The following is a 24474-nucleotide window of genomic DNA, read 5'->3' as shown; positions in this document are numbered from 1 at the left end:
CGCAACAGCTGGTGCACCAGAAAGTGTTCCTTCTCCCCCGCTCTGCATAGTTGCTGCCAATGGGAATTTGAGATGATTTTCTGCTGCTGCAGACGTCGGCGTTTTCACTCGCTGAGCCACTTGATGCATTCGCATCGATATTATGCTTGACGCCAAGTGCGTGATAACCGAAGCACAAACTCACGAATCAGACAATTGTGTCGTTTTGTCTGCACAAATATACCGCCGCGTGACCGCTCCGAAAACCAAGGTCTGCAGGAAAGCTGAAAGTGTTGGTGTAGATAGAGGCGAATTGCGGACAATGTTGCGAGATGGCAGACTAGCTGGGTGGCGCGGGGTCTCCCCTGCGTCTTCTCTGGACTCGAATAAAGTTTGCATCATCATCATCATCATGGCAGACAAAAGAATATTGCGGACGAGTTCCGGAAGAGATGGTGCCGTCTGTATAGTACCTGCATGCTTTCCTTCCTTGGAGGAGCTGGTATCTCTGCTCACAGACGCTGTGTACTTGAACGTGCCAGCAGATAAACTTGGGCAAAAATAGATAAAGGACCAGGCAAAACACTTGAGCACCAGCTGCTCGATGTAGGTCGAAGGGTTTCACATAGCGCAGCGGACAAAGTTGGCAGGCAGCAATTTTCGCGATGCTTGCCTTTCCGTGTCTTCTAGTTTTAAGGTAAGACACTTTGACACTTATTTCGATATTGCAGAGCTTATATACAACCTCCGTGATTACGAAGGACCCTGCGAAGCATACTGTAAGATCTGCTTACACGTCGGTGGTCGGGGGGCGAAAGATGGAGTAAAGATAATAATTGTTGGGGTTTTACGTCTCAAAGCCACAATATGATTATGAAGAATGCCGTAGTGGAGTACTCCGGAAATTTTGACTATCTAGTGTTCTTTAATGTGCACCTAAATCGAAGTACACGGGCTTCTAGCATTTCGCCTCCATCGAAATGCGACCACCGCGGCCAGGATTCAATCCCGCGACCTTGGGTCAGGCGGAGTAAAGAAAGCATGACATGAACACTGTCGTGTTGTGCCTTCTTTATCTCTTCACATTCGTCTATACGCGCTATTTCTGTGTCTTCTACAAAAACTCAAGTTTACGATTAAAATTCGGAGTCCTAACTCATTCACGCGCGCTCGACAAAAACGGGTCGGGTAAAGACCGCATTTACATGCATATTGCCAAGCGTGTCAAGCAAGTCAATGCATCATTCACAGTCGCGCCGACCTAACCGGTTCCTACCGTCACGTGGCCAGAGCCACTATAGCGTTTACGTGAGCCCGACGAAGCCGGGTCACATCCGCTTTGTCGAACCGGAACCCACTTGTCGGGTTCATGTTAATGCGATCGTAAAGAGAAACACCGTAGAAATGCACCAGGGGTGCTTGCATTGGATGTAAGGCGCTGTGGAAGCAAGACTAATAATTCCTTCCACAACCCTCTGAATCAACCTGCATGCTTTGCAACTGATGAACAGACTCCACGAGTGACTCGGCTGACTTCCATAACATTGTCTTGGAAGGTTATCGCTCAGATATAAACATAGAAGATTATATGATGGACACCTGAAAACCCGTCAGGGTTTCATGATGATTGCCATCAGAATAGTGCATTGTTAGGACAGTTGGTTCGACATCTTGCTAATCTTAGTGCAGAAGCAGGGCGGAAAAGGCCGTCGGCGTTCCTGTATAGTTTCCTTTTTGCGCACCGCTTCTGCGCTGTGTGCAAGATGATCATTGGCATTGCGGATGAAATTATCTGCCTGCCACTGGTTTACCACTGGTTTACCAACACGTGGACCAGTGGTAGACCATCCGCTTACCATAGGTCTACCCTTGGTCCACCTGGTGGTTCATCTTACGAAAGCCAGTGGGTATAGGGGGGCGCAATGTATCTATTCATACATGAAAGCTCTATACATGCAGCTATGCATTCTGCTCGTCCAGAAGCGAAGAGATTGCGTCGGCAGATAGCACTAACATCCTGCCTGGTGGCGACGTCCTGGGCGATCAACCGAATGGCAAGTGTCTGCTTCACGGCACGCGAAGCAGTAGTATTCGCGTTGCCAAATGCAGGGTAGTTAACGTGGTCGAACTGCAACGCTCGTCACTGCCGCGGAAGCATTTATGCTCCATGATCGAAGCGGATGATCCGGCGCCCGTCTAACGTTAACGTCCGATGGAATACCCACGTGGCCAAGCGATGACGTCACGTTTCAATGTCAATTATAAACAACCTGGCCCATTCACAAAAGTGACTTGGCCCACATGCAAAATTTGGGTAGCCCACCCCCAAAAAACTTGAGAACACTTGAGCTTCGCCTTCAACAGTAGAACGCGATAGCACGATCGGTTCCCGTTCTCATCGTCTTCTCATTCGCTTCTCAGTGGACACTGCGACCGTGCCGCGAGGAAATGAACGTCTGTGCGCGCGACATAGATCGTTTGAAACTCTCCTAGAATGCATGCCTACTGCGAGTGCAGTTGCGAAGTGCCCACTGCGTCATAATTCATCATATTGCGGATCGATGAAGTATCACTGCGCGTCCGTAAGGCAATATGCGCATCTGCACGCTTTCTTGATGCTGTGACCGATTATGATGATCATTCACGCCTGAGCGCTTTGTAATAGGCGGGCCCTTAAACCACCAACTCGATGCGCAAATCACATTGTGTGACGCCTGTTGCAATTCTACCCTTTTGCCACGCAACATTTCAAGTGTTAACGGTACTCCGCGCACTTCGTGAAGCCTGTATCAGGTTTCTTCCGAAGCCGTTTCAAGCACTAAAGTGTGCCTGTGTAGTAAAGCATCTGACTGCCGCGCAAAAGACCTTGGTTCAATTCCCACTCGAAACCAAGGTTTTTATTATTTATTTGCAACTTTCTCGATGTTTCGCTCACGACCGCCGACACCGGCACCGGAATTTCGGCGACACGGGCTCTTTAGCGCTATCGCGTTAAAGTTGACTTTGCCCACCCTACTGAAACTTTCTGTATGCCACTCCGTAAGATTATCCGTAAGATTTCCGTATATGTTTCTGTAAAATTCTTACGGAAGTATATGTGAAAAAAAAATATATGGATTAGGAAACAGGGAATTATTGGAATGGCATACGGAACGTTCCTGTAGGGCTATTCGAAAATTAAGTTTACCACGTTCAGAACTAGCCCTGCACCGAAAAATATTACTAATACTAAATTCTAAAATTCTAAAAATTTTTGTAATTCAATGCATGCAAGGAGACTTAAGTGCTTCCGTGGCTTTTTTTTTTTTTTTCGATACAGTCTGTAACAAGTCAAGAGGACGAACCCCTCGACAGAAGCAAGGTCGCTTTTGCAGGAGAGGCTTGCTGATTAACTGAAAGAACTTTTGACGTTTCTAGTTTTGTTTATAGATGGGCCTTGCACGACCTTAGATTCCTCTCATAGCCCCGTTCATAGGTATACTTTAATTAACAGCACTGTTTGTTCGACACTGTTATAGACCCAGAGTGCAGATGTGGCTGCAGTCATTGCCCGCATAAGGTCCATTTTGGTCAATCGAAATTATCGCTTCGTCTTTAATCGCTGACAAAACCATTAACGAAAAAACCCCGACAGATGTGTGTACCCTGGGAAGCATTGCCGAGCGTTTTGACTGTCACCCGGAGCAAAACGCCACCGAAGAAGCGTGCAACGGCAGGGGTTGCTGCTGGAGGAATGCCACGCCAGGGTCCGAGAGACCCGACATCCCGTTCTGTTTCTATCCCAAGGACTACATCGGCTACCGGGTGGAAGGTATCGCCTCGCACGACGAGGGCATTTACATTAAGTTGACCCGGCAGACACCATCTGGCATCGATGACGACGTGCAGTCGGTTGACGTCAACGTCGTCTACTACGACAGGGACACCGTCAGAATAATGGCAAGTCGGATTTCCTACACTTAAAGGGCCCCTAGACCACTCCGAGATCAAAGACGAGAGAGCGGCTTGTTTCTCGCCTTCCTTCAGGCGCTATCGCCTCTTCGCCGCTAATTTCTTCGTAAAACACGTAGACAATGTTAGCACTGAGCCCATCAGGCCCGGATTCCACGCTTTTCGGCTACACGCTGTTATCTCCGCTTGCGCAGTCGAAAACGCACAAAAGGAAGCGAAACCAGCTCATCGCTCACTATAGTCGTGCGAGACAAGGCAGAACGGGCGTGCGACTGCATGGCAAGGCAGGGTCGGAGACAATCCACAACTGATATTATCGAGAGCTCATTTCCTCGTGACGTCACGTGAACAGACTCACTAATTGTGTCGAAAAGACGGGAAACACAAGGAGAGAATAACGCGCTCGTTCTTTGTACTTTCAGATGTTTTTTAGGGGCCGTTTAGGTCCTGTTGATTTCTTTCCCTTGTGAGTGGACGTTAAAAACGTGACGGGCCCAGATTCGTGCATTGCGGTTGCGCAGGTTAAATATATAGTCTTACACGGAAAATCAGTAAGGAAAAAGCCGACACGGAGCCGTGACCTTCAAGTTCTGACTCCTGAAGCAGGAGGTCAACGGTTTCTGCGCTCTTTTTCATTAACGCATCCTTGTCTCATAGCGTAGTTGAGCTCATCATGACGCCCCAGATAGCCCAGCAAGGGCTTCTGTTCGCCATCGGGATGTTCAAGCTTCAAAACAAGCGCCGTAATAATGCACGCCGACACATCTTTCTGAACTGTGTCGAAATTTTTTATACGTTGTCTTTGTTGATCCATCTCAATGTTTCGCACAAGCTCGACAAAGAGCTACAGGTAAGGCAGTGTAGCACTGGCGCACTGGCGTAGCCATGCGCGAGAGGGGGTGTTCAAGCCCCCGAATTTTTTCAATTTTCCCATTTTGCATGTGTATTTATACACGCATATATACAAATTTATTAGAACAACAGGGAACTGAGCTATTTGGTACGTGAATCCAAACATGAATACAAACTTTTAACATTAATGCAAACGCAGACACGAAAATACATAAAGTATACTTGAAGTCCCCCCCTCCCCCCTCTTCGAAAAAAATTTCTGCCTATGCCCCTGCACTGGTGCACTTGAGCTTACGGAATGGTTGGGAATTTATTGTTAACAAGTTCTAAGAAAATTGACCCAGGCATATGTCAATACTGGTTCGAAAGACAGGGCAAAGTCCGTTGCAATTTCACTAGCGCGTTCTCTACGCACTAAGACACAAAAAATGACAAAAACAGTAACTAGACGTCAGCCGATAAGAACGTAAATTGCGCTAAGTTTAATGAGAATCGACCACCTAATTTCTTTTTTTTCAGCGAAAGAAAAGCTCGCAGAGCAAGATAACGCCGGTACGATAAAGCAATAGAAGCTAAAGAATCGATGTGCAAAAAGCGTGATAATATTCTCAAAGTGACGTATCGTCCACGTAGCGGGAATAGTTGCCCTTTGCGTGATTTTGATAGTGTCGTTCATTACTTCATTACTTGCAAAAAAAAAAAAAAGATTTTGAAAGAGACTGTGACTGAAGTAATCTTATTTTGTCTCAGCTAGCAGCACAAGCGGGTCTTTTTGTGACTTTCTGTCACAGAAAGCCCCGCTTGTGCGCTATAGTTAAACAGAAGTAGAAAGAAAAATGAGAATACCACCACATACATGTAAACTTTTTGTTATTTATTTAGATCGTTGATACAACGAGGGAGCGCTTCGTTCCCCCTTTGCCAGAAATATCTCCGAAAACATTCGAGGGGAGGAGGAACTACGTCGTCAATGCGTCAAAATGCGGTGCTATCAGCGTTCACCGCTTGGACGATCACAGCACAGCCTTGTAAGTACCTAACAGCTGCATACGAAGTGTTCCACGTAAGCGATTATAATGTGCAGAAGAAGGTGATGGATGTCAGGATCTATGTGGAAGTCGTTAGGTTTGGTATACAAATGATTTTTCTCACACGGGCAAATTTCAAACGTGTGTTCATTAACAAATTTACGAAGGGCGTGTTGAAAATGAATGATCCCGGCCAGTACACAAAGTGTATTCATATGTTAGAAATCCTTTGTTGTAGCATCATTATTTGTAAACAAGCATACAAAACGTGCGGCGAACTATGTTGGTTTTTCTTTCACCCTTTTAACCCAGGACGTACAGTCGCGCCCAATATGAGTTGCAGCATGCTGCCCGTGGTCAAAGCGGTGCCAACATTGCACGGTGGCGCCGACATAACAATCAGTGGCGTAAGCACTGTTTCAACTACTGGTATTTCCAAAACCAATTTCACATTAACCGGCGTTACAGTGTAGAGTTGGGGCTCCTTCAACCATGGCCATCGTGTTGCAACTCATATACAGCGCCGCTGTACAAGCTCTAACTGAATCAGAATACCGTGCCAATTAAGCTCCAAGTTTCAGTTTCTTTCCAGGACGATGGAATACTGTAAGAACTTGAAATCAGTTTTTAAGTTTGCACGTTTCCTTTCACTTTTCTCAGTGTGGTGATATTAGCGAACTATTAGTGTTGCAAGCGTCAGTGTTACGTTGAGAAGGTGAACACGTGTCAAAGAACCATAGAGTTCCCCTATAGAAAATGCATTCATTCATTTATAAAACTAGCATATATTTCTAGCAATATCTTAGTGCCATATTCTTGCGCATGTTAACTACGCAAAGAAAGCAAAAAGGGCTGCTTTACCGCTATGCTTGTCACTCATTCACCAGGTTCAATACAAACCTTTCGCGGCTTGTGTTCACGGACTACTTCCTACAGTTGTCGACGCTGATGCCCACTGATGTTGTCTACGGTCTTGGAGAGCAGTGGACAGCTCTGCGACGCAGTGTCGACTGGAAACGCTACTACTTATTCACCCGGGACGGCTCGCCCAGGGTAAGCAGCACTAACGATGAGCGGCGGTTATTAAGGCAAAAGCCTCATATGTCTCTTACGAATGTGACCTTGAGCGAAAAGCCAGTGTCGACTCGGTATCATATCAAAAAAACAAAAAAACAAAGCGAGCGAACGAGCTGATCGTTCACTTCGCGAGAGCGTGAAACCGAGGCGATTAAGAAGAAAATGAAGAAGGCGATCCCCTGCGCAGCAGACACCAACAACGTCATGGAAGGGTTCCGCGGAGAGGCGCCGGCCGCTTGGAGTAATATGTATATATTGTGTATATATATATATATATATATATATATATATATATATATATATATATATATATATATATATATATATATATATGGTAGGCCAAAGAGGTGTGCAACGCCAGAGGAGGCTCGACAAGCATGAAATGAGGGCAGACAAACCAAACGGCTCTTCGAATTCCGACGGGACTTCTCAGTCTTTAATGCATCGTCAGTCAGGCTATCGCCTTCCCGTCGTATTAGCAATAGCGTAAGAGACCCTCGGAGTTTCGTTTTCGGGCGTCTAAAACAAAAAACATTTTGTCTCATCGCAAAGACTTCGCGGCCACAAATCAACAACGGCGTGAGCTGAAAACGAGCATGCACCTAAACGAGCAAAAAGAAATTCTAACAATCTTGAACTGATGAGTTAGGTTTTCACAAATAAGATGAGTATACTTCATGCTTGTACTGTATCCCACCTCATCCTCTACAGCCGAACATCAACCTTTATGGAGCGCATCCATTCTATGTTGCTCTGGAAAATGGTGGATCAAGCCATGGCGTATACCTTCACAACAGCAATTTCATCGGTAAGCGATCCTGAAGGTTATTTTTCCATTGTTGAACACTAGTCTACTTATTTCACGGCGTAAATAAACGATATGCTCAAGAGGCAATGAGAATAAAGTGAACGCACACAAGCACTACTTTCTAAAAATGTCGTTTGAAAAAGGTAACTACTATATGCACAATTCTATACATGGTACGCACGTCAGATCACAAACGTCTCCAACGTCGTCAGTATCTTTTCTGCATGCTTTTGTTTCACAATCAGAAGAACAATGAACGCGACGGCATCACCTGCGAGTTTTTTTTACCATTTGGAGCATTGTTGCTGGCGCCTCGGTCCTTAATTAGTCGACTCCTATGCCATCTTCGTGTGGCTCGCGAAGCACAACACTGCGCGGTCTCATGCAATTGAAGCGCGCACACCCTCCAGAGGTCCTGCTGCAGCCCGCACCGGCAGCCACGTTCCGCAGCCTGGGTGGCGTACTTGACTTCTTCGTGTTCACGGGCCCCACGCCCGGACACGTGGTGCAGCAGTACAAGAGCGTGGTGGGCTTCCCCGCTATGCCTCCGTACTGGGCCCTCGGCTTTCACCTCTGTCGCTACGGCTACCGCACGCTGAACAGGACCCGGGAAGTGATGGAGAATAACATCCAAGCCGGCATACCTCTGGTGAGGACCGCGAAACTTCTCCGAGAGCAGGGCCGGTTGGTTTAAACCATGTGTGCTTTACTCGGATTCGCTCTCCACAGGAAACAATGGTTAAAAATAGAGTGAAAAATGCCGCATGAAAGGACATGTGCAAGTACATCCTAGATTGTGGCTTGTAAACTCGTTTTTAAATCCTCGAATGTGCGCGAAGATTGCATGCCTGATTTGTCCATGTAAATTTACACAGAAGAAGCTGTCGTGGTATCACAACGTTAGTTGATACGTTGCTTAGTGGCATGAAAGAGATAATTGACAACCAACTGTTTGTGGCACGAATCCACAAGGAAATACGTACGGATTTCTCTGAAAGGAAGACTTCTAGTTGAAGAAAAATTCGTCCTGGTCCTTGCGGGATTTCGCAGAACTAATTTTCAATATTCTGTGTCCATGCGCTTCGAGTTGTTGACTAATTCGCCCTCGCGCTGCCAATTGCTGACATCCTGGTTAGATCAATTGGTACAGCGACCGCCCCGGAAAGGCGTTGGTCCCGGGTTCGATCCCCGCACCAGGACACATTCTTCTTCAACTACAAGATTTCCTTGTGGCTTCGTGCCACATTTGTGTAGATGTCAATCATAGACCTTGCGCCACCTTGCAGGATTCCGCAGAACTCATTTGCATTGTTCTTTAGAGGTTTGTTCCGCGGCCATCTTGTATGCGCACTCGATAACTAGTGCCAATTCTTCGGTGATTTCACGAACTGCTTGTGCCCACAGTGCCGTACTACTTAATTGGAGGCACCGAAGTAAAGGAGATAGCTGCTTAGCCTATAGGCGTTCTCATCGCAGTTAAAAGGGACGGTATTGAACTTCTGCGCATACGTAGAGATTCAACGAGCACCACAATCACGTCAGTCACCAATCAATTGTTGCGATAAGTCCAGAAGCTGTATCAGGCTATCGGGACGGAGATCCAGCGAGAGTTGAATTCTTGCAGAACAAATTGCCCAGTAGTCTTGTGTTTGTTTATCGCTTCTGATACAGGACGTTCAGTGGAACGATATCGACTACATGAAAAATTGGAATGATTTCACCTACGACAAGCATACCTACGCTGGTCTTCCAGACTTCGTCGCAAAAGTCCACGAGGGAGGGCGTCACTACGTCATGATTTTCGTGAGTTCTTTCACGGGGCGTTTCGTTATAAGAAAGCGAGCACCTCGTTTCTTTTTATTTGTTAACTTCTTCTACGCAGCTTTCGGTTAGAGAGTCTATCTTAATAAAGCAAAGAGCCAACAGAAGCTTAGCTACATGGTAGCTGTGATTGACACTGATGCACCTCGACCTCTTCCCATGCAAATCGCAGGACCCGGGCGTGAGCGGAAGCGAAATGCCCGGCACCTATCCACCGTTTGACGAGGGACTTGAGATGGACGTTTTCGTTAAAAACGTGACAGGTGGAATTGTGTACGCCAAGGTAAGCTTGCATAAAGTGTACTAGAACAATTTAAAAAGTACGGTACAGCGCGACCGGCATACCGGCAACGTGAAGGTGTTCACCTCCTTCACGTTTGTCTGTATTGTTTTAATTGGCATAATGTAAAAGATGTTGGCGGCTACTCCTTAGCCCTTGAGTGGAGATCGATCATACAACGTAGAAATAACATACAGCAGTACATGTAAAATAAGCATAAGAAGTTTGCCTCTTGCCTAATGAAACATTTATTCATTCTATTTTTATTTCATTTTATGTGTGTGTGGGGCGGATGCCCGTCTGTATGAATCTCATTGGCTGCTCACGGACTGTTCAAAGTGAGCAGCCAATGAGAGAAGGGCGGAAGACCTTGCTTCCCTGTGCGGGGCGGCCGTGCGGCTTGAGCCTGAGCTGGCCTTATCTCGCTTGTAGCAGCACGAGTGCTCGAGGATCACAACCACCACCGCCACGACCTTCGAACGTCACGTTACAGTATATGGAGTACTCGTACAAAACGTTAAGTACAAAGGGGAGCGCGTATTAGCATAGAAGGATGTCAAACAACAATGCGGAAATCCACATTTTTATGGTACTGTACGTTACACTGCGCATTATGCAGAAAGTGACAAATGTCCGATACCACGTTCAAAAGTAGCGCATCACGGAAGCCACAGAGTATGTCACTGCCGTTGGTTTTACTAGTGAACGGGAGCATATCTTTGCAGCCACTTATCCTTACTTGTACCAACATAACCGCCACGCCCAGTACTGTTGCTTCAGGGAGTCAAACCTATCGGAGAATATATCAGTAATGATCGGAACCAAGATGAAGTTCCAAAACTTACGCATCAGGGGCGTAGCCAAGGGGGGTGTTAAGGGGGTTCAACCCCCCCCCCCCCGAAATTTTTCAATTTTGCATGTGATATATACACGCACACATACAAACGCACGCACGAACATACATAAAGTATGGTTGAACCCCCCCCCCCCTAAAAACATTTCTGGCTACGCCCCTGTTGCGCATGTCGTGGCACACGGGTCCTCATTTACGTCAAACTACAACGGTGACAGGTCTGTCATTTAGCGCCTACCCCGCTGTACTCCGACAAAAGCCAAATATGTGCGCACATACATGTGTGCGATGTTTGGAACCAGCTAATTGACATGGTACTGCAGGTGTGGAACAATGTGAGCACCGTGTTCCCTGACTTCACGCATCCCAACTCTTCTCGTTACTGGACGCGACAGTTTCGAAGATTCCACGACGCTGTGCCTTTCGACGGAGCCTGGATTGTAAGCCCTCGAACTTTCTTTGGTGCCGCGTAATATAGTGCTGTGACCGCCAATTAGAGTACGTGTGTACGGACAGCTGGGTGCCGAAAAGATGCGACACGGTTCAAGCAGCTGTTGTCACTGCTTGTTGCTTTGCACTTGAAAGCCCGAACAGCAATCTGAAAGCAGTCTGGGCCCGTATTCACAAAAACGGCGTATGCTAAAATTTTTTATTAGAGAATACTTCAGCCAATTGTGATTTCAGACCTATCATTAGCGAAGCCGGCTGACCATTAGGAAAACGCACTTACGAAAGAGAGTTTTGTGAATTCGGCCCCTCACGTGTGCCTGTAAAAGTGAAAACTAAAATTGAAGTCTTGATAGGATGCCACGCTGAATAGATGGACTTTCCGATGAAATATAACACGATAAAATTTATACGAGTCAATAATTTTTCATCGTATGGTTGATTGTACTAAGCTAGAAATGCTAGCGCACGAGAAAATTCAGTCTGGCAACCACCTGTAAAGCATGGCACGTATTTTCGTTAGAAAACGGTGCTGAAAGCCTTCGACGAAAAGTCAGTGATAACAAGAAATAAAAAAGGAAAACAAACGACATTGCTATAATCAACCTTTGCTACGTGATATAATATCCGAATTTTACAGAGCATGCAACGGAAATAATTTTATTTTTACCCCCAGTCATGATACGCCGTTCTGCAGCGATTCCCGAATGTAAGGTTTCGGCATTGTTAAAAACATTTCCAAAGAGTAACTGGCGCCATCATATGGAAGAGTGAGTTGGCACGCGTTGCATCTCGCGGGCATGTAGCGCGTAGGCAAGATAACCGCTGGTCATTAAGAGTAAGAGACCGGATTCCAAGAGAAGGCAAACGCGCGAGGGGGGGGGGGGGGCAGGAAGTTTGATGGGCAGACGAGATTAAGAAGTTTGCGGGGATAACGTGGCCGCAGCAAGCACAGGACCGGGTCGATTGACAAAACATTGGAGAGATATTTTCCCTGCAGGTGGCTAAGCTGGGATGATGATGATGATGATGATGATGATGATGATGATGCATGTCGCAGGACATGAACGAGCCGTCGAACTTCTACAATGGCCACAAGGACGGATGCCCGCGCGACCAGAAAGTAGAGCGGCCACCTTACGTCCCGGGACACGATCCCCTGTGCAGTCGCACGTTGTGCATGAGTGACCTGCACTACGCCTCTTCACACTACAACTTGCACAGCGTCTACTCACAGCTCGAAGCAAGGGCCACTTACCGGTGAGATGTTTAACATTCAGCGCAGATGCGCCAATAAGAGGAGATAATCGCTTGATACTACGATATGCACAGTCCGTATACGTGGCTGGGTGGGTGCTTATTTGCAGTGGCTTACCATATTGCATGCTGTGTGGTTACCATACACACTGCAACCTTTTATGATTTTCATCATTTCCTATGAGATTGGCAGGGCTCCGAGAAGGTGGACTGAGAAAGTGTAGAGGATGTCAGGTGGCGGTGAGGCCAACGGTGGAGAGGCTCCACGATTGTGGTCCTTTCCGCTCGCTATGGGGAGCGATTTTCATAAGACGCAAATTGCAGGAAAATATATAAAGCAAACACGACGTGAAATAAACTATCCGTGCTTGCCTCATGGGCGGTTGGTGAGCGCAATTGACGTCGAAAATAGAATCAATTGCCTTTTGGCTTCATTCGGCTGGCGACGGGAGAGACCAGTGACGCGATCTCGCTCACTGAACAGATATTCCACCAATATGACCTGAGGCAGGGTGGAGTGTAAATTGTCCATTAGCTCAGCTGTGCATCTACATTTCTGAGGTATTTTGTTTGTGTCATGTTGAATACGTAGGCCATAAAGATATGATCACTCATGAGCATAAAGCATCTCTCCTTTCTTTACTGCGTCTCGGGTTTTCAGGGCCTTGGTCGAGATCCGCCAGAAGCGTCCCTTCATTATTTCGCGTGCCACCTCGCCAGGCCAAGGTGTCTGGAGCGGTCATTGGTCGGGAGACATCTTGTCCAGCTGGGAAGATATGAGGCTCAGCATTCCTAGTACGTATTACGAATTACCTGCATTGTTCAGAATTACCTGTCTTGTTCAGAAGGCAGCCGCGCGCATGAGCTGAGCCTTGTTCTTCAAGGAAGCAAAGTTCCGTAGTCTCTAAACATCGCAAGAGCCCGCTTTTTTGTCACAGCAATGTGAATCGGATTTGTGGACATTTGGTAAAAAAAAAAAAACACCCCTTATATCGCAATGGATATGCTCAGGCGGAACAATCACCCACATGCATATACCTATACGATATTCTAACTCCGCCTACTGCGACACCATAATAAATTTACGAACTAGTGCGATATTATTTGACGGATGCGGTGGAATGCCGTCGTCGACAATTGATTGTTAGCACGGGCATGTTATAAATGTAGCCACAAAAGCATTTCGCGGCTCTGTCATCTATACCCACACCCATGAAAGTGGTTCTAGAAATGTGTTTTTCCAAAAGTGACGAACCATTCGTACAAAAAGATCACGGTCTTATACCCGCAAGCTTATACCCGCAAAACAGTCATGCAAACGGGGGAAGCCACTGTGGTACCGCTTTGATTATTTCAATGCGTGCATCCGCTTCAGGGTCAGTCTGTGCTTCAACATGTATAAGGGCCCCATCAGTGACTGCGTATTTAGTTGAAGCAAAACAATTTAGTTATAAAAATAATAGCATGCATAATGGCAGGGAGTAGTAAATTAGGTGTAATTGCATAACGCGTCGCACAAAAGCGTTATGCTCGTGTTTTCTTCGCAGATTTCCTCAGTTTCGGTATGTACGGCATACCTCTGGCAGGTGCGGACATATGCGGTTTTGCGGGCAACACCACCGTGGAACTATGCGCCCGCTGGCAAGTTCTGGGAGCCTTCTATCCATTCTCGAGAAATCACAACAATTTAAATGGCAAGGTGTGCACAAATTTCCGTTCACCTCATATTTACGCACCTGCCGCGGGAACCTTAGGTACGGCGTTGCACTGCGGTCAAATGCCGGTCAAATGCCGGTCAAATGTGGTTGCAATTCGAAAGGAGAGAGAGAGAGCTCTTTAATCAAGAACAGAGAATTCTACCGACGTATATCAAGGTACCTACATGCTACTCTGTATAGGGGTAAGGAGACTGAGGACAGAAAGGAGGAGGGCAGGAAAAGAAAAAGGCGAAGCTTGCACTAAGCCGCAGAAGCCCTGAAACAGCGAAACTCTGAAGACTAATCTGGTTGCTTCTAGGCTGTTTCTAGGCCTTAGCTAGGTGATGAGGGTTGTTTCTAGATTGCTTCTGTCGTTGCTAGGCTTTATCTAGGTGATGCTAGCTTGTTTCTACGTTGATTCTCAGCGCAGAGAGGTTCGAGTTAAACCACACACAGTCACAGACACGACACGGATGTCCAAACTCCATAGACAGAAACTCGCGTTGAAACCAAGCGCTCGCATCTCTCATAGATCTACGGGCACGTCGTCGTTGGCGTAGGCCTTCCGTCACTTCGGGGTCTTCTCGCAGCCGCTGTTGCCTTTCCCGTTCCCTATAGTGTTGGGCTAACTGTTGCCTTATTCTTTTTTAGTGGACCAGTGGTGAGTAGTGGTATTTACCCAATTTTTGTGGCATATAGATATATAAGCCGCACAAATTACGGCTGCCTTAAACAGCTTCGCTGGTAAAAGAGAACATTGTGATCTTGGTATGTGAAGTAAAATGCGAAAACGCTCGTGTACTTACATTTATGTTCGCGTTAAAAGAAACACTAGGAGGTAAGAATTAATCAGCAGTTCCCCATGACGCCATGCCCAAAATTCGTTCATTGGATTCACGTGCGGTGCACACCTCAATTGATGCCTGCGCACCCAACCTTGCGCGATGTCTATATCGTGCTTTTCAAATAGACTGCGCTTGCAGAATCTTCAGGGTGTGCCAATTCAAGTGATCGACCACGATTGTGTGCCGTAGTTGTTTTAGAACACGGCAAGGTGCTGAGATAAAAAAAAAATGTTAACAATCCTTAGAGATCGATCAAGTGACCATGCCTAACTGAATGCGCTTCAGCGCCGTTGTGTTGATGACTGTGAGTTTGTTGACATTGCCAATACGTTTTGTTCTTCACATTACCGCAGGACCAAGATCCGTACAGTATGGGACCTGAGGTGGTTCTAGCCACCAAGAATGCCCTGATTGCCCGCTACGCATTGCTGCCCTATCTGTACACACTTTTTTACCGGAGCCACGTCTACGGAGACACTGTAGCCAGGGCACTTTTCTTTGAGTGGGTGCACACAACTATTCATACACTCTAAATAGGCACTATGAATGTGCAAGTTTCTTTCTGATAACTACCCAATTATCTTAACATGTCTCGCGCTGTGGAGCCAGTATGTTCTGTTTGATTTGCATCTTTCATCAGTGTATATATATATATATATATAACTCAAAAGAAAGTTCTGAAGGTCCGGTGCACATGTAGTCGAAGAAATGAAAGAGCACACTTACAAAGATTGCATATTTTTACTCACTTACGTTTCGGCCGTCGCACGGCCTTCGTCAGAAGGCCGCTTCCTCGATCATTTTCGATGTTACCTTGAAATTCGATGGCGAATACCTCGAGCTACGTGCAGCTTTTGTGATTTCTAAAAAATAAGTATGCCATAAATCGGCACGCCCTACAACTTTTGTAATATAAACACCTGCCCTCAAGTCAATAATTAAAAAAGTTCATTAGCCAGTTTTTGTTAAAGGGACACTAAAGGCAAAAGTCGACGTTGATTGTTGAAATAGCGGTCCAGAAACCCCGTAGTGCTGCTTGTGTGCCAAGGAAGTGCTTATTTTGAAATAAAATGACGTTTTAGTGGTTCGCATCGCGTTAGCGCACTTCAAATCACCTGCCTGAAGGCGGTCTTTCTCACGTCACTGTTGCAGTGCCCAACGTTGCCCGCCTTTATTGCGCGGCGGCGCACACTGGCGGCGTGCACCATTCGGGAATCCGGCAACATCACATGCATGCGGCATTTTGTCGAACTTTCTGTCAGAGCGACTTTCACGAGCGCGTAAAACACACGCGGCAGTACGCGATGACCGAAACTACCACTGAGACGCGACCGCGTGAGCGAAGCAGGGTGCCGGGCGAAGCGCAGTTCGGCGAAAACGGAACCTTTGAACCACACGCGCGGTTCCCCATGGCAACGTCAAAGAGGCTCTTTTTTCCATGAATCAAACAGAAACGAACAAGCAGCAGTGTATTACGTCTCTTGATGCACGGAAGGTTCTTTCTTATTGCTGCTAGTTTGATTACGAGTGCTTAATTGTAGTCGGACTCTCTCACGTCATCGGGATCATTTCCAAAATGTCCCGCTCGTGGCGCTCATCGTGTGATACATTTAGCTTAATTTCTCGGTAAGGAGGGCACTGCTGTTGATAACACTGCCGTTTTAGACGTTGTCATACATTGCGCTTTCACTCTGACATAAATTGCTTTTTGCCTTTAGTGTCCCTTTAATAAGTGCCAACAGTGTCAATTTAACTGCAGAAAAGTATTTCTTCCTCGACGTGGAGTTCGTGTGCGAAAACGACAGGAGCCTTACTGTCATAGATGTTTTATGAAAAAATCTGTATTGTCTAAAAAAAGCACCCTGTATATTTTGTATATATTAACGTGCACCTGTGCTACTACGCAATTCCAGGCGACACCACACTACTCTTTTGTGTATATATTGAATCTGAAGCCTCTTCCCGAATGAAACCAAAGTAAAAAAAATTCTGCCAATTAAGGCGAGAGTGAAGTTCAACGAGTTTGCAATAGATGGAAGCCCTTAATTTTCAACAAAGGGGCCACTGTGCATTTCTCGCCAAATCGCGTCACACAGCTTTACGACAACAGGTGAACAAAATTTTCAAGATGTCAAGCAGTTCCTTAGATCAGCTGACTTTGAGCAATGTGATACACAACAGTCATTACGAGAGCTATTTACTCTGGCGATTTCGAACCTTCACAGGTTTCCAGAAGACCCCCGTACACACGACATCGACGAACAGTTCATGTGGGGATCGGCGTTGCTCATATCGCCGGCTCTCCACCAGGTGAGCTCCTATTGGTGGAAGATTCAATGAAATAAGTTACGCGATTCATGGTGGATTCAACAGAAAGCATTCAAAAGGACGCCCTAGTTTGCAGCCAAACACGCAGAGTGCTAAATATCGAATGCAAATCCGAAGAGGAGTGGAGGATTGCGCAGCTTGTTATCTCTTCCTGCATTCTTGAGAACTATGATTCGTATTGACTGATGCGCACAATTGTGGAGCTGCCATTTAGCTGTTGCACGTACGAAATGCTAGCACAAGAAGGGAAGGAACGGGAGAGAAAGGAAAGGCAGGGATGTTAACCACTGGTATACTACCCTATACTGGGAAAAGGGAGGGCGAGGTTTAAAGATAGAGAGAGAGAGGGGGGGGGAGCACGCAAGAACATGCTTATTGTTCCTCCTTATAGTGCCCCTCTGAATTGACCCGCCCTTGTTGTCCAGTGGTTACGGTGCTCGACTGCTGACCCGAAGGTCGCGGGATCGAATCCCGGCCGCAGCGGCCGCATTTCAATGGAGGCGAAATGCTAGAGGTCCGTGTACTTAAATTTAGGTGCACGGTGACAAACAACAGATGTGTGAAATTTCCGGGAGCCCTCCATTAAGGCGTCCCTCATATTCATGTCGTGGTTTTGGGACGGTGTTTTTATTATTATTTCTGAAGACTGTCTGTGTTGTATTGTATTTTTTTTTTGCGTGCACCTGCACAAAGATCTTACTGTTGATCCTGGGCACGTTAAATAAATGATTGATTATTATTATTATTATTATTATTATTATTATTATTATTATTATTATTATTATTATTATTATTATTATTATTATTATTATTATTATTATTATTATTATTATTATTATTATCTGAGTTAGTTGCTTGCATGCTGTCGACGTCATCGTTAATTGTTCGATTCGGGCAATTGCAATATTGATGTCTCTGTCAGCTGTAGCGTTTAAATGAGTAGCAGGCGCAATGTATACACAGAAACGCTTCCTAAAGGACTCGCTTCTGAGACGCAGGGGCAAACAAAGGTGGAGGCCTTCGTTCCGCGGGGAACATGGTACGATATATACGACGGTCGACGCTTCGAGCAACCCACGGGCGGCTACCACTATTTCCCGGCGCCCATTGACAAGGCGAACATCCTAGTGCACGGGGGCCACATCGTGCCGATGCAGGAGCCGGCTGCTACCACCACAATGAGGTCAGCGATAATAGGCAGTAACATATATGTGCTGTGGATGTGAGGCCGGACTGTATCAAACTTCTGTTTATCAATCATTGGACATCGCTTCGCACTAAAAGTGTTTCTGGGCTCAGCAGCCCGTGTATACAAAAAAAAAGAAAAAGGACCCCCGCTCGCGGGGAAGCCAAGGTTGGACTAGCTGTGGCACTGAGTGAGGTATACACAAAACAAATCTGTCATTGCTGTGATCAAAATATGGAAGTTTACTAAGCTTGAGCGTTGGTCTGTAGCTGGTGCACAAATTCGACGTTTCACAGCGCAGGGAACGAGGACGACAAAATACAGCCCCTAATTTAGGGCTACTAAAGTATGACAAGTTGGGGGGGGGGGGGCATAAACGCCCCCACCCTCCACCCTAACTTAGCTGACGCATCGGCTTTCCTTCCCCGTAATGGTTCGCCTTCTTTTTCCCAAACTGCCAGTCTTCTCAATAATCGTTGCTATCCTGACTTCTGGCGGCCGCGCGATCTCAAGAATCGCTCATTTTTTTGCCTGTCGTAGTAATTTCAAAGTTTCCCAACAACGTGAAATGGCGTGTATGTTGAATTCAACATTTTCTCACACCCCGCAGCCGCACGAATCCGATATGGCTCTTTGTGGCACCACATAACCGGAAGGCCCAAGGCACCCTGTACTGGGACGACGGAGAATCTCTTGGTGCGTCTTATTATTAATATTTTCTTATATTACTGACAGATGTGCATGCCTTTTCTATTTTTCCCGTTTATTTGTATCACGACTTACACAATGTGTCGCTTGTTACTCTTCTAGATGCTGTACAGGAGCAGAAGTACAGCATGTTCAACTTTACCTTGGCAGAGGTAAGCATTAAAGCACTGTCGTAATGAAAAACTTACTGCATATATTTTCCTCATATAGCTTAAATATTCCAAAAGCAATTATCTGCCCCGAAATTTGCGGTGGCTCCCGCAGTAGCCTTGTAGCTTAAGGAGTACAGAGAGATGAGTGAAGGAGAAAACTTGCTGGAAGTGACGTCATGATATAGGAGCGTAGCTTTGGTTTTACTATACAACGTGCTCAAGGCTGTCGCTATGACGACGCCGTCACGCCCTTGGCAAAACATTATAGTCTTGGTGTGATTATACACCTACTACAACGCGCGACTTGAAATGCGAACATTTTTGGTCGTAAAAAGTAAATGCGTAGTAAATAGTAAATGCGTAAAAAGTATCCGCGCTGATAACGTTTACCGTATTTAACCACGCTCTCAATTTTTTTTTTCAGGATGTATTGACCGTAAGGCACGTGAAGAGAGGCAGTGACGTCACGCTGATATTGGGCGGGGCCATCGTGACCGGCGTAGAGGCGCGACCTGATAGGGTCGCCATTGTTGGCGGGCGTCCTCTCACATTTTCTTACTCACATACTCAGCAGGTAAGACGCCCCAGAAATTGTACGTTGTTGCATTGTAGTGTTTTATACATCAGAGCTTAATGGTACTATTTCAGAGGTATAACAATATATTCAGAAGTTCGGATAACGTCAACGGAATCAACTGTACCGCCGCGAGAGACAAACAGAACATTCCCGCATTAAAGAAATGTCGTGATGGTGAGGCGCTAAAAGAAACGGAGACTTATGAAGAACACAGGCCACAGCGCTTCACCATCATGAATGTATACCAACACGCCCAACTGGCAGTTATTCTAAAGAAATGTCGGTTCAATGCTTTTAAAAAGCATGGTATATATTTCTGGTGCTGGTACGCCTAAGAGATATGTGCGTGTAGGCGCCGTAGCAGGCACAAAAAAGACAGTGTGGACGGTGCCGTGCGTGCATGAAATCATGGAGTGGCTGCTAGCATGCGCATGCGCTAACTTTCTATCATCATCATCAATCTGACTACGCCCACTGCAGGGCAAAGGCCTGTTCCATGCTTCGCCAACCAAAGCGGTCCTGTGCTTGCTGCGGCCACGTCATATCCGCAAACTTATTAATCTCATCTGCCCGCCTAACCTTCGGTCTCTCCCTCGCGCGTTTGCCTTCTATTTGAATCCAGTCTGCTACTCCTAATGACCAGCGGTTATCTTGCCTACGTGCTAAATGCCCTGCCCATTTCCATTTATTTTTCTTGATTTCAACTAAGATGTCCTTAACACCCGTTTGTTCCCTGACCCACTCTGCTCTCTTCTTGTCCCTTAAGGTTACCCCTATCATTTTCCTTTCCATTGCTCGTTGCGTAGTCCTCAATTTAAGTTTAACCCTCTTTGCAAGCCTCCAGGTTTCTGCTCCGCAGGCATATACCGGTGAGATGCGGCTGTTATACACCTTCCTCTTGAGGTACAGTGGCAAACTACCATTCATGATTTCAGAACGCTAGCCGAATGTGCCCCACCCCATTCTTATTCTAGTTACTTCAGTCCCATGGTTCGGCTCCGCGGTCACTTGTCCTAAGTAGACGTATTCCTTTACAATTTCCAGTGCCTCGCTACCTATCGCAAAGCGCTGTTCTCTTCCGAGACTGTTGCACATGACTTTAGTTTTCTGCATATCAATTTTCAGACCTACCGTTCTGCTTTCCTTGTCCAATTCAGTAATCATGAGTTGAAATTCGTCCCCTAATTTGCTCATCAATGCAATGTCATCAGCTAATCGCAAGTTATTAAGGTACTCTCCATTAACTCGTATTCCTAACTCTTCCCAATCTAGGGCTCTGAAAGCCTCCTGTAAGCACGCGGTGAATATAGTGCCACGTGCGTTTCTTTATCAGTTTTGCTGTATTCGGTTTTCGCCCACAAAGACTGTCAGCAACGCTCAGCGTGAACCGCGCCTCATTGTTCGAGAACCTTCGCGATCATTGTAGATCGTTTTGTTAAGATTGCGCGCAAGACGCGCACACTCGAGCTTATTCTAGAATTTGCGCGACAGCCAGCGATAACGCTGGAATATTCGACGGCACATGTTTAAATGCCGACGCGCTTCACCGCTTGTCAGTTGATCGACGGTCGACGCTCTGTTCGCCGCTATCAGTGCATACAGTGTGTATTGCTGTAAATTACCTTTCCGTTTCTCGGCCACAAGTTCGGCCAAATAAAGACTTTCATCTCGGACACGTCGCCTGCGGTCTTCGTCCACGTCACGACCTCGTGACAGTAGTATTGGGGGGTCGTGTCTCCCTGCCTTACACCCTGCAGCGATGACGTAGAGGTAGAGCATCAGCCTTGCATGCAAGAGGTCCGTGGTTCGAATCCCGGTGCCGCGCAATTCCCCACCGGATTACAAAAAAAAAAAAAATTCGCGTGATGATGGAATTGCATAAAGAGGCCTAGGTGCGGCCTCACCAGTGGCCACAGCCGGCAATGCACTCCGTCAAAGAAGGATTGGCCGCCCTCGCGCAGTATTTGGCCACTACTTCCCACTGTGGATCGTTGTATCGGTCATTTGTAATGTTTTTTGTTCAGACAGGGTTTCACATTTCCCATATAGGATTTCAGTTTGTGAGAAATGATGTCCAAACCAGTTTTCAAAGCGCTCATCACTGCCAACAAAAGCCGCTACGCCTCTTTTGAAGCGTGTATCTTTCCTCGTCATCACACAGCGCATTCACCTGGGCCCGTATTCACAAAAACGTGTTATGCTAAAAATTTCCGTATGAGAATACTTCAGCCAATCACGACGCGGGGCATGTCATTAGTGAAGTCGGTTGACCAATGGGAAAACGCACTTACGGAAATAAGCTTTGTCTGACGAAGAAAAGTGTCTGTCAGAAGCGTGGCTTCAGGCTGGGTAAAACTTGCTGCTGGGCGAGTTGGTTCATACTTGCAAGGAAAAGATGGATGCGCGCAAAGTATAGACAAGGACGCAGAAGACACGGACGAGCTGATTTTGCTCTCGTCCATGTCTTCTGCGTCCTTGTATATAGTTTGCACGCATCCATCTTTTTCAGGCTGAGATTTCTATTGTTCACCCACTTGTGATCAACGCAAGTATTCAATGGAATACTTGAAATGATCAGTTCACCGTAAGCACCAAGATGCAACATGCGATTACGGGCGCACCTGTCAACCTGCATGGCTGCACTCAAATATGGCATGAATAATGTGAAAATCCTGTCGCGTACGTCGTCGAACCCTTTCCTCCAGACACGTGTGGCATATACCCGTTTACCACGGGCCGCGGTGTACGGGTATGCGCCACAGGTGATTGACAGTTTATATCTACCCAGGAACGGCGAGAACAGACATAGATGAAAAAATCCGTAAACAGGGGGTGGGTGCTCGAGCCGACGTTTCGACAAGTGGACTTGTCTTCTTCAAGGCTGGTACTGATTTCCTTAGCTATCGTGTGTATATGCTTCGTGCCCTCTCCAAAGTACTCCAGAGTACTATAACACGAAGCATATACACACGATAGCTAAGGAAATCAGTTCCAGCCTTGAAGAAGACAAGTCCACTTGTCGAAACGTCGGCTCGAGCACCCACCCCCTGTTTACGGATTTTTTCACCGCAAGCTTCCATCTTCCATTTCCTGCCGTTTTTTTGGAGAACAGACATAGGTAATTTAAATGCGAGAGCGTTAAGAGAAACCGACAGCATTAACCCGACGAATGCAAAGGATAAAAATGAGCATCTCAACAGGAATCAAACCCAGAGATGCTGCGTGGCAGTTAGGTACTCTACCACAGAGCCACGCCAGGTCTAGAAACTGCTCTGGAAAAACACCCTCTGCACGTGTAATGCCGGTACAACGTCAATTGTGGTTGTGGTGCTGGCTATCTAATTTTATAACAAAGGCTCCGCTTTCATAGCAGTCTAATAAACATTACATTTGTATTGCTATGATTCAGCAAGCTATATTCAAGCGTTCCTCGACCCCGGAGGAATACGCTAGCGAAATTTACGTATAATATTCACATCATCGCACCGTAAAGGGCACTTCGTTTCGATAATACTGACGTATGTGCTGTAACGTGAGGGCTGACATAACGCCGCGCCATAAGTTACCCCTTAAACGCCAGTGTTGTCGATGTGCCTGGTAAGCCCACGATGTGCACACAGCTACTACACTTACAAAAACATGTCGATCCACCTCGTAACGCTTGGCTCGAAGCCAAAAAATGCAGCACAGAACTACTTGTCGACGGCTTCGCATGAAACCGATTCCCGCAAGGCGTGGGATTTGCCGAATTTTTATTTTTCAGATCAGAAAATTCCATAACATTTCTAAGTAATTATTACTATGCCAAATATGGGAGCTTTTTGAGATATGTCTCGTTAATTTGGAAACACTTTTTTGCTCATTTTTTTTAGATGCTGAGAATTTTCGACGTCGCCCAACCTATGGACGAAGACTTCAGCATTGCATGGTCCACGGAAATTTAAGAACAAGATACACATAACTGTGCCATTCACTTGCTTTCTAATATATACATTCTGCCTAAATGAACGAGGAATAAAAAGAAACTGCCGTGTTCTCACTTTGACAGTATTAGAGATTAGAGCACGTCTTGCACGTCGTAAGTACCATCAGTTTTTTTTGGTTTTTTTTTTTTTTCATATAGACAAGCTGCCGAATTTTGAACGCGTGCTATGAGCATAGGCGTGCGCGGGAGGGGGGGGGGGCAGCCCCCCCCCCCCTTTCTGCGCACTCAGTTTGAAGGATTAAGGAAAATATTTAAAGATAATTAATGCACGCTCTTGCTTTCTAATGTAGTCTTGTAATCTGATACGACTTCTTCACCACCATGCAACTGAGAAACAACACAGCATACCGTATCAGTGGATACCGGGTCATTGTGGTATATACGGTAACAACGACCATGCAGATGTGGCACCTGATCTGCACATGACGGTGCCCACTGAACCAACGCAGCTACAGGGCTTCGTTCACTGGTACGTGAACTCACACTTGCACAGTAGAACTTGGCGGAATTTACCAACGATCGTCTACGCAACTTCAATTGCAATCTCGGCTTCGTCTTCCGTCAGGATTATCCCGAGCTGAGGAGACGCTTCTGTGCCGCCTGTGGCTGGCGCGGCCTTCACGAATGCCCACTCCTTTTTCGG

At 46.4% G+C, this 24474-nt stretch overlaps 1 protein-coding gene across 1 annotated transcript; it reads left to right on the top strand.

Annotated features, from left to right (window-relative positions):
• Positions 1-2280: 2280 nt before the first annotated feature.
• LOC119382543 (lysosomal alpha-glucosidase) lies at positions 2281-23876 on the top strand. The gene is made up of 19 exons (XM_049412158.1): positions 2281-2293; positions 3539-3918; positions 5665-5810; positions 6698-6863; positions 7599-7695; positions 8106-8344; positions 9367-9498; positions 9689-9799; positions 10973-11089; positions 12157-12356; positions 13015-13148; positions 13901-14052; positions 15249-15397; positions 17121-17205; positions 18222-18406; positions 19020-19105; positions 19220-19269; positions 19694-19843; positions 23719-23876. Exons 1-19 carry the CDS (start codon positions 2281-2283, stop codon positions 23788-23790), a joined length of 2664 nt encoding a protein of 887 aa, XP_049268115.1. The 3' UTR covers positions 23791-23876.
• The last annotated feature ends 598 nt before the right edge of the window (positions 23877-24474 follow it).

The sequence above is a fragment of the Rhipicephalus sanguineus genome, chromosome 2, assembly GCF_013339695.2.
Source record: "Rhipicephalus sanguineus isolate Rsan-2018 chromosome 2, BIME_Rsan_1.4, whole genome shotgun sequence".
Lineage (NCBI taxonomy): Eukaryota > Metazoa > Arthropoda > Arachnida > Ixodida > Ixodidae > Rhipicephalus > Rhipicephalus sanguineus.
The sequence above is the reverse complement of the archived record's forward strand: the minus strand, read 5'-3'. Positions and strand labels throughout refer to the sequence as shown.

Coding starts and splice junctions, on each gene's coding strand:
- LOC119382543 (XM_049412158.1), top strand. Junction 17,206..18,221: donor TATCGCCGGCTCTCCACCAG/GTGAGCTCCTAT, acceptor TCTGAGACGCAG/GGGCAAACAAAGGTGGAGGC. Junction 18,407..19,019: donor GCTGCTACCACCACAATGAG/GTCAGCGATAAT, acceptor CACACCCCGCAG/CCGCACGAATCCGATATGGC.